Here is a 10,196-nt window from a genome sequence, read left to right on the forward strand (position 1 = left end):
ATTGCATTAAAAAATAATAATTAAAAAAAACTATGCAGGCCTTCAACGAATATTGGATTCATGTTGATATGTAGTCAATTTAACACTTTTGGATCTACGGTCAGCTCTTTAGATCTTTAATCCATCACATTCTGTATATGAACAAATTATTGCTAAGCATCCATGATTTTTGCCACAGCACTTGAAGACATCCAATTATGTAACAACAAAAAGACTCCTGCGAATTCATCCTTTCCGTTGTCATCTCTCTGACCGCAAAGTGTGCACCAGCCGGGTACATCAGCAGCTGAGCTTGAATGACGAAGCGGGAAACAAAGACGAGAAGCATCAAATGGCTCCTTGCATCCACCTAGCAACAGTCTTTCACAGTGACTTCCCTCTGCAGGCCCTGTGCCGGCGATAGAGAGGAGGATGATGAGGGGGTTACTCAAATGTCCTGTCCCGTCGGGTTCAGTGATGCTTCTTCTCCTTATCGGTCGTGGGCTCTTTCTTTTCCGTCAGGGGTGGAGCCAGCCACAGACAGAGGAGGATGATGAGGTGACAGACGTGGAGGGCTGCAGAGCTGCTGTTAGTCGAGGGGTAGGTGTTCCACGAGAGCTCAATCAGCCCCAGAATCAGGACTCTGCACACCAGAATGAAACGCATCATTATCCTCGTGCAACTCCACCCCAAATTTGGACGTCAGTGTCAAAGTAAAAGCTCTAATTTCAAGACTGGAGCTTACCTGAGCAGGTGGGCCAACTTCTTGACACCGCCACTCCACAGCAGGTAAGGCAGCGTGTGGAAGTACCACACATAGAACTGGTAGTGCAACGAACGGCTGAAGCACATGCCGATGAAGTTAGATGTGAAGAGTATCAGCACTACCTGTGGCTCGCTGTTAAGGACTTAAACTACAAAGGAAATGGATATTATTTTCAGGCCTTCTAAAGTTAAAAATTAATTTAGAGCATAGTAGTTTGGACTGATTCTAAATTTTTAGTAATGGCTTTAGTTAAGAGCTGTGAAAATACAGGATTAGTAAAAGTAATGCTGGACTTTGCATGATTTGCTAAGCTATAGAGGCTAAAGAAAAAATATTTTAAACATTTAAAAACAACTTTTAGGTTCAGAAGAAACACAAGCATGGGTATTTCTCATTAAAATTAACATTTTTAAAAAGATTTAACTGTAAGGATATGATCCACAGTGATGCTCTGAGCAGGGATTTTCCTCTTGCTTGGCTCTTTAAGAAGCTCAACTATGTTTTCTCCTGGTCTGAGAAAACAGAAATTACAAGAAAATATTATAAATATTATTTATATAACAGTTTGCTTTCTAAAAAAAAAAAAGAAAAAAAAGTACTTGAAAGTGAACTAAACATTGGACTACCATTCAGATCATTTAAATATTTAAGCATCAAAATTCAGTGATACTGCATTATGCCTCAAATATCCAAACACAGACTGATGAACATGTTAGAAATTTAAATAACATTAAAATAATCTTTATTCTAACATTATGACCCAAAACATGAAGCTCCTTATGAATGAATGCTGAATCTCAGTTTCTGGCAGATCTTCTGCCATTTTTCTGTGGGATTCATACAAACTCATATCATGAGAGTTTATTGGTTCACAGCCAAACAAAACTCTAAAACAAAATCTGTTCAATCAAATCGTCTCTCCTGGAGTCACAGCACATCCCAGGTCCGTCTCACCTCTTCCAGCGGCGGAGAGCGAAGAGCAGCAGAGTGAGGAGGTGAGCTGCCAGCAGGACCAAGTGGAAGTAGCGGTTCAAGAAGAGCCACTCTGGCAGAAAGCGCCAGTTCACCGTCCACTTGAACATGAACTGACGGCCCAGATCGAAGGCGCGGCTCAAATAGCCAACGGGATTGTTCAATAGGAAAGGCAAACCCAGGAGAACCTACAGCAAGCAAAGAAAAATTTGGGATTATTGTTACTGAAATGTATAGACACTAGAAAGTCTGTGTTTCATGTTTTAGATTTAAAGGAGTACTTACCTGTATGGCTGCACATAGTGAAAGTTTAGGGATTGTTCTGACGAGGCCAAATTCCCACAAAAGGCAAAAAAGTAATCCAGGGGCAAAAAGAAGCACATTCATTTTCACAGACACTGCTAAACTGTCAGAAAGAGGGAAAGATTGAGCTGTAATTTTATCACCTCACGTCAAAAAGGATTGTGATCAATTTGAATATTTTTTTTTTAACAGTGAAGTCTTAAAATAAGTAATAGTTCACACACTTGCCTGTACACACCACAGCCCAGAGTCCAGTATCCATCCAGAAAGAGATTAGTGGCTGCAAACAGCAGCATCATGGCCACTGGATCATTAAAGAGACGCAGCACAAAGATGGAATGGATCCGATACGAGGCGCAGCACACAAAGAAGAACACATACGGAGGAACCTAGAAAAAAAAAATGTCAGAAGATGAAAAAAAAAAGCGTACTTGCTCTGCTATTAAACTCCGCTTAACAGACTAGAGTTTCAAAGCAAAACCAGAGTTTTTGCTAGAAAACCGACAGACCTTCTTGGTGCGGTTGTATATTCTGAAGACAAGCAGCAGCGTGACAAGATAGAACACTGCAAAAATGTACTGGGCCAGGCGGATGTTCACGCCGCGGCTGGTGATGTAGTACAGAGCCGTGAAGATGTAGACAAACCCGGCGGGGTACCTGGAGTAAAAGGAGGATCGATTTATCAACACATTCTGAACTGAAAGGATCAGAGGAGGACACGTCGCAAAAACGTCTTTGTAAAACTCACACCAAAGGGCCGGTGTCTCCTTTAAGCTGGGTGTAGTCGTAGGTACCGTTGATGACGCCCTCCACCTCGTCCATGTACGCCTTCCAGTCGATCTCTGTGTCTGCACAAAGTGTCATATTCATTTATTATTAACATAAAACTATTAGGAACACTAAATAAAATTTTCACTTTAGGAATGGCAATCTACAGATAATAGTAACATTAACTGATAAGTTAATTATACTATTCAGTAGCAATAGAGCTTTTTTTTTTTCCTTTATTGACATTTATCAGCCATTTTATGCTTTTATGACTGGAATGGGCTGCACAACAAGTCTAACAGTTATTGCAATGCACCTGTCACATATCTTTATCGTAAAGGACTACTTTAATGCGAGACATAGCATCCTGCATGGCATTTTTTAAATGCCAAGCTTTCACAGATATACATAATTGGAGGGACTTTAAGGGGGCAACTGTGGCTCTGTGGGGAGAGCATTTGTCCTGTGATCGGAAGGTTGTAGGTTAAATTCCAGCTTCCTCCTGCTTCATGCCAATGTGTCCTGGGGCAAGGCACTTAACCCTATCTGTATGAATGGGTGAATGCGCTTCGAGTGCTCAAAATGATCAGAAAAAGTGCTATACAAGTTCAGTCCATTTACCTTAAGTACAATTGGTTACCCATCACTTGAGGCCAAAATGCTAAATCTCACAAAGGCTCGAGGACATAATGTGAAGGAGTAAAAGAAAGGAAAGTGTCAAGAAAATGTAGCTTAATCAATATCACAATAATCATATGAGAAATAGTAATATGTAGTTCTGGTTTCATGGCATTAATGTAGGGATTTAGAACAGCAACAATAAACCCTTCTGATATGTAATGTATATCACAGTTCACTTTTTATGTTAAAATTAAGCAATACTTTGTGATTTGGGGGTGAAAACGTGTAATTAATTTTGATATTTTAAAATGCTTTTTAAATAAATAAAGGTTTATTTAAAATAAAACTCCCAAAAAAACTAGATTGTTTTCAAAAACGTTACAAATTCAAAGCCTGATTTTACAACTTTTGCACAACCAAAAGCTCAGGATATCACACACTGCGAATGTTTCCATTGTATTTCGTGCAAACATTTTATTTTTCCGACTATTTCAGATCGTCAATACAAATACGAGTAAGAATCCATGCTATGAATGCACACTGCAAAATTCAAACAACTTACACACGACCTTTAAAGCAAAACTAATAATATACTAAAATTATCATAAAATGTTACTTAAAACAAACATTTCCGTTTGACAATAAGACAGACAGATTGAGTGTGTAATCCAGTGACAGGTGTTAAGAGTTCAGTTAATGTTTTGCTAATGCTAGCCATTTAGCATCCGGACGCCTTCAGGAACACGACATCACACAGGAGCATGCTAACTAGCAGCACGGCAACTTACATGCCACTTTCTGTATGACCCACAAGTGTATTCCAATTTCCAGGATCCACAGCACTGAAACAACCAGCAACGTATGTTCCGTCTTGAACAGGACCAAGTGCTTGTCCTGCCACAGAGTGTGGAGTTTTCCCCACAGAGGGGACGGGGAGCCCGGGCTTTTTCTCCGCACACCTCCAGCCATCTCGGCGCTTAGAGGCGACGTGGAGGAGAGGCCGCGCACCAACATCTGTCACGTGACGACGCCGTTGTCTACGTGACGTGACCCAGAAGTGTTAGCTTGACAACTTTATTTCATTTCATTTTGTCCTTAAGGTAACAAAAAGTAATTTATGTGCTAGCTTATTTATAAACATGTGCTTGGATTACCTAAAAGTTATGAGTCATATCGGTGCTTTACGTTACTTTAGAGTAATTAATTGCAGAGGTCAATATTAGTTCCTGGCAGTGTTAGCATGCTAGCTAACTAGCAAAGCAATGTAGTGGGACTTAAAAGTCAATATACTTTAGATGATAAAGCATGGGGAACAGACAGGCTCTCGAGACAAAACAATTACAAAATATATTGCAAACCGGTTCTCGAGGTTTTAGGCAGACAGTTTTACTGAATCTCAGAACTAACTTCGAGTCTGGAGTACCAATAACAGGTGTGGAGTTCACTGGCAGTTTGTTCTGTAAAAATCCCAGCACAGCTTCTATTTTGAAGCACTTCCTACTTCCTCACTGTGAGGAAGTTTCTAAGGCAATTTAGAAAACGTCTGTGGTATCTTTTCTTTTCTCTAATGTAAACAACTAACGTTGCTACGTGCTGCATGAGTACTTTTTTTTTATTCTTGCAATGACTGCAATGTCCACTTGCTGTTTTTTTCCATTAACTGCACTGATGTAACATGGATTGAAAACCCCTGATTAACACCGTTATATTGATGCAGTTATAGTAAAAGAAAACTACACTTTTATTATCTTTTTGTGTTAGAATTGGGGTGGCAACAGATCCTCACAGCACAACCTTGAATAAAACACCACGGTTTTATGGTGTAAATGCATTTAAACAAGTGTTAAGAATGCGACTGAAAGTTTCTTTTTGCAAGGGACTTAAATTCATAACAGCTAAAATTATCATTTTTGTAATCTCAATAATAATTGCTTATTAATAATCAATAATAATCGCAATAATATCCACGACAATTTCTAGGCTCTAAAATAATATAAATCTAACACCAAGTGAACCACAACAGACCCGCAGATTCCATTCTGTTATAGTGAATGAAAAAGGGTAAATGGGAAAACAAATACATGTCCGAAAAACACAGATGCAAAAATATGGGTGTCCTTTTCTGAACACGGCTGTACTATTTCTGAAACATATCAACAATGTCACTGTAAGTCTTGCTACCCGTTCCCACATGTTATATGTGGTTTCTTTTCTGGTTTCAGGGCTGTGATAGGGCGCCCAGAGAGAATGGATGGATTTTCTCTAACCTTTACAGAGGCAGTGTGCTTTGGTGCCAGCTTGAGCCTCTCTGGCGTCTTTTACTATCTATACAAAAGAAGTAGATTAGTAGTTAAGAAAATTGAAGTAAGTATTTAAGAGTGTTTGAACCTTTGAGTTGTTGCTTTCAAGTGATCCAGATTTTCTGACGCTGCAGTGTCTATTGTCAGCTCTTCATCACACGGAAGACTGACAAGTTTGAAATAAAATATAATCTTCATGATGAAGTATGTTAAGCATAACAGTCGGGAATACTACAATAACTATTGAGAAAAAAAAGATAAAGGTTAAAAAAAGATACTTTTGTGGAAATTCACTGAAACTACAACCTTTGTTGGAAAGTTGCACCAGTTAGTAGTTTAACTGCAAACCTGTGAATGTACCATGTAGAGCATATTTTACCAATTTATCTTCTTTCCAGAATGCTCCACACATTAGTATAGATGGAAACCTCGAAGACCTTTTGAAAGTTACTCCTGGAGCCTGCCTACAGTATGCCGTGGTTGAAGGTAATCAGAATGTCACTGTTTTGATACAGACGTGAACTGAATGCATTGTTTTAGTGCAGTGAAAGACATTTGTGGCTCATATTTCCTGCTCCTGGATGCATGTGTCCACATGTAGGTACGGTAAAGCCAGTGGATGAGCCTCTAACAAGCTGTTTCAACAAAGACATCTCTGGTGTGTTGCAAAGATTTACGATTGTAGAGCACAGGCTGATATGGAGCAGCATTTCCCGTACATGGTGAGAGTCTGATATAAACACACATGAAATGTTTGGTATTATATCAGGTTTCAAACTATTGTTTCATATGTTTTGAGATAGCATGTTTTCCATTTAAATGCCTTACAGATGTTCCTCCTATTGGATACTGGATACTTTCTCTGTGCACTATATAATAGGGCAGCTTGATAATGGGGAAACAACATCACAATAATCTATAATTATTCTGTAATGAGCTTGTAAAAAGTACTGCACTTACTGAGCAGAGCTTTAACTTTTTCTTGAATACCATTCCGAGTAGTATTCCTATCCTACATTTTAACAAAGTAATTTAGCATTCCATGATGAATAAAGCACTAAGATTGTAAATGAATTGCAAAAATTAAACAAATAGTACACAAAAAAATAATACTACTATTAAGCCCTCCTCTATAGGACCAATATATTTCATCCCAACAAATTGGCTCACTTTCAAAATATCCTATGATTTCATTCAAATCTTGTTAGAAATATATTAAATACAATTTGACGACCCGTTATCTACACACATTCATGCTTTCCAGCTACAAAATGGCGCCATCTACAGAAAGATATTATTTACTAACCAACACTGCCAAAGACTGTTTTTGTGATCGTTTTGAGCAAAAATTAAAACTGAATGAAACTGAATTATCTATATATAAATTACAGTTGAAGTATATTTCCTAATTAGGTGACCTTTGATGGCATTTGATTTTACCAATGTACACCAAGATTTTTTTTTTATTTTTATTGACAACTGTATAATAATTTTTCCACTTTGTTTAAGAATGACCTTACATTTGTAAACTCAATAATACCTAAAGTGCATGATATCATCACACATAGTTTAAAACTTTACATTTTATTTTTGCTAAGCAGAACCACTTTCCCTCTCTTTGGCTCTGCTTTCTACAGGAGGGACTCAGAACGCATCTTACACCAAAGAGTGAATATGGTGCCCTTTGTTTTGCTTGGATTAGACGAGGCTGCAGTCAAAGTTCAGTCTCCTCTGCAAGCAACTGGAAGGTACACAGAGGTCATTAATGAGAAATTTCACCAGCCCGCTCTAGGTTTTGGAGAGCTTGTAGGATTTTTTCTCAGTGGAGAAAAGTCTAAAGGAGTCCTGGAGATTGAAGAAATGCTTAAGGTCAGTTTGTAGATGAATCTAAAGTCTGACTTTAGATGTTTCATAGTTCTGATGCTTCTTACAAAGGCAGATATTTCTGATGATAATCAAACTCTCTTAAAGGTGGGCACAACGCTTATCGGCATCGGCGAGTTGACCCTAGACACAGACGGCACCGTGATTCTTCGGCCCCCCTCTGATAATTCTCCATATTTTTTGAGCTTGACAGACTTTGAAAACCTGCAAAATGAAATTCACAACATAGCTGGTTTTTGGAAGGTGCTAGCTGTCATCTCGGCCTTGGCCGGGACAGCAGTGCTCTTCTGGGCCGGCCTGCGATTCTACCGCATCCTTAAGGATCGCTGGGAGCAGGAGGCAATGAACAGGGAGTTTGTCCGTATGCAAGCCGAAACCGCAAGACTGCATCCTGAAAGAGCAAATGCAGAAGGTTTTGAAGAGGGAGATAACAATCAAATGGGGAATGTCTGTGTGATCTGTCTCAGTCAACCAAGGGACTGCATCCTGTTGAACTGTGCACACGTGTGCTGCTGCTTCGCCTGCTTCCGGGCCCTCCCACAAAGAACGTGCCCCATCTGCCGGCAGAACATTGCCCGGGTTCTGCCGTTCTATCTGCCGTAAGGCGCCTGAGTGATCATTTACCTTCGGTGCACTGAGGCTCTACAATAAATCTGAAATAAAAAGACTTCGGGAACGGTTTTGCACTAAGCGAGGTACGATGTTAAACTGTGAGAAGGGGAAAAAAAAAAGTGTATAATATGTGCATTTTCCTGTAATACAGAGTTTTATTTTTGGTAAATGTGCCTTATGAGAAAAAAAAACACAAGGATGCTGCTGTATCAGTGATAGAACTGTATTGTGTATGTTTGCTCAAAAAGGTTTGGTTTTAGTCTCATTAAAGAGAAAAAGGCTTTAGTGTTGTAGTTTTAGGTCATGTACAGCTAAAAGAATGTTTTACATATTTGTTACATCAAATTTAGTAAAGCATCACTGTCAAATATTTGTAAGATGGCAAAATGCTGTCATAATTAACACTTGGGAAAGATGTGACTAATTTATTAAACTTGTTATATCAAAGCGAATAAAGTATTTAAGCAATCTGAGGGCTTGAAAATGATTCTTGTCACCTAATTATTGGCTGGTGTTTGCAAAGCAGCCAATCCTTGAGGGGCATTTATTTTAATGCTGATTGTTTCCCTAAGAGAAGAGAAATGGAAGACAATGGATGTTCTGTGATATACACTATGGCTGGAAATTTATTGGTATATTTGATGGTTGAACTTTTAAAATAGAGAAGGGTTTCAATATTTCACTTATTTGCGGGAGCCCCGCTGTAGTTTATTTAAATATTTCATCCCATTAAAAACAGTGATATCACTTGGAAATAAAGGAGTAGCCTAATGCACAAACACTTACCAGTCAACCAATTGGACTCATTTCCAGTTATCGCACCAGAGCAGACCTAGTTTTGGCTCTTCGAACTGCCTTAAATCTAACTTGCATTGGTTTAAGAAGATATTAGAACGTTGCTTTCAGATTTTAATCCACATTGACAACATCGCTTTGTACAGCTGCTGGTGAAGTTGTGGCTTCAAAACCTATGATGCAAAGCTCTTGTTGCACCACATCCTAAAGTTAATCTACTGGACCGACTTTGCAGACCATTGGAGTTCAGTGAGCTAACTTTCATATAAAAATTACAGCTTTGACATAATTCACTGGAAAGGCATTTCAACTATGTACTCTTAGCTGTTGGATAACATTTTTAATTTTCACATTTTGTAGTCCCCCAATTGTATTCCACCCTGGGCAGAAAGCCACATTGTACATATAAAAAGTCAACACTACTGCTTGCATTAACCCACAACATGAAATAACCTAGACATTTATTCAAATGGATGATAGACGATAAGACGTAGACATACCTGGAGTCTGGCCCATCATGCTTTTAAGTAGAAGTTTTCACATAAATTAGCAAAAGCAGTAGGTTTGGAAAGACAGATGGTGTAAATATTATTTATCTGCATTTATTTAATGCTTGCCGACAGCAGAGTGAGTCATTATTTCAACAGCAAGTTCACTGCGAAAGCAGATGGGAAGACGGGTTCAAGTTTGTATTTAGAAGCACACACAAAAACGTAAATTGAAAGGAAAAGATAGATTTGAGCAGGCAAAGAGTGAAGTACCAAGGCAGAGTGAGAAACAAAGACATGGAAGACTCAGGGTTCCACAAATCCTCCTCAGTTAAGATAAAGGGCCAATCTGTTGTGTGTGCAGTTACAGAAGTCACAAGGCATGAAAATGAAAAAAACAATTCTCTTAGTGATTATTCCTCATTCTTATAAGGTTTTCAGCTGAAACTGATTCTTTAGAGTGCTTTTAAAGAGATAAGTACTCGTGCTTTGGGGGTAAAAAAATGATGCTCTGTACCTGCATTAAATGAATTACATTTTAATGCAAGCAGGTTATTTTCCTGATTTACTTTTTCTACCACTAGGTGTCCATCTTTGTTCACTTTAAGTTGGTGGAACAGTCGCGTAATGACTGGCAGAAAGGGAAGACCCTGACTCAAGTGGATGTTCCCACATCACATGCAATTATCACACACGGTAAGACCCTTA

The 10,196-nt window shown here is 38.8% G+C and overlaps 2 protein-coding genes across 2 annotated transcripts; one reads left to right on the top strand and one right to left on the bottom strand.

The window, feature by feature from the left end:
* Positions 1 to 95: 95 nt before the first annotated feature.
* alg3 (ALG3 alpha-1,3- mannosyltransferase) lies at positions 96 to 4,497 on the bottom strand. Its single transcript, XM_081597865.1, has 9 exons — positions 4,198 to 4,497; positions 2,769 to 2,868; positions 2,530 to 2,677; positions 2,249 to 2,409; positions 2,003 to 2,123; positions 1,700 to 1,905; positions 1,180 to 1,257; positions 725 to 868; positions 96 to 622 (listed from the first exon to the last, which is right to left on the bottom strand). The coding sequence occupies exons 1-9, from the start codon at positions 4,421 to 4,423 to the stop codon at positions 451 to 453; spliced, it is 1,356 nt and encodes a 451-aa protein (XP_081453991.1). The 5' UTR covers positions 4,424 to 4,497; the 3' UTR covers positions 96 to 450.
* Positions 4,370 to 8,678, top strand: mul2 (mitochondrial E3 ubiquitin protein ligase 2). The gene is made up of 6 exons (XM_008433758.2): positions 4,370 to 4,509; positions 5,632 to 5,773; positions 6,108 to 6,195; positions 6,311 to 6,431; positions 7,347 to 7,578; positions 7,681 to 8,678. The coding sequence occupies exons 2-6, from the start codon at positions 5,657 to 5,659 to the stop codon at positions 8,194 to 8,196; spliced, it is 1,074 nt and encodes a 357-aa protein (XP_008431980.2). The 5' UTR covers positions 4,370 to 4,509; positions 5,632 to 5,656; the 3' UTR covers positions 8,197 to 8,678.
* The last annotated feature ends 1,518 nt before the right edge of the window (positions 8,679 to 10,196 follow it).

This window comes from Poecilia reticulata, chromosome 17 (assembly GCF_904066995.2).
Source record: "Poecilia reticulata chromosome 17, P_reticulata-male-v2, whole genome shotgun sequence".
NCBI lineage: Eukaryota > Metazoa > Chordata > Actinopteri > Cyprinodontiformes > Poeciliidae > Poecilia > Poecilia reticulata.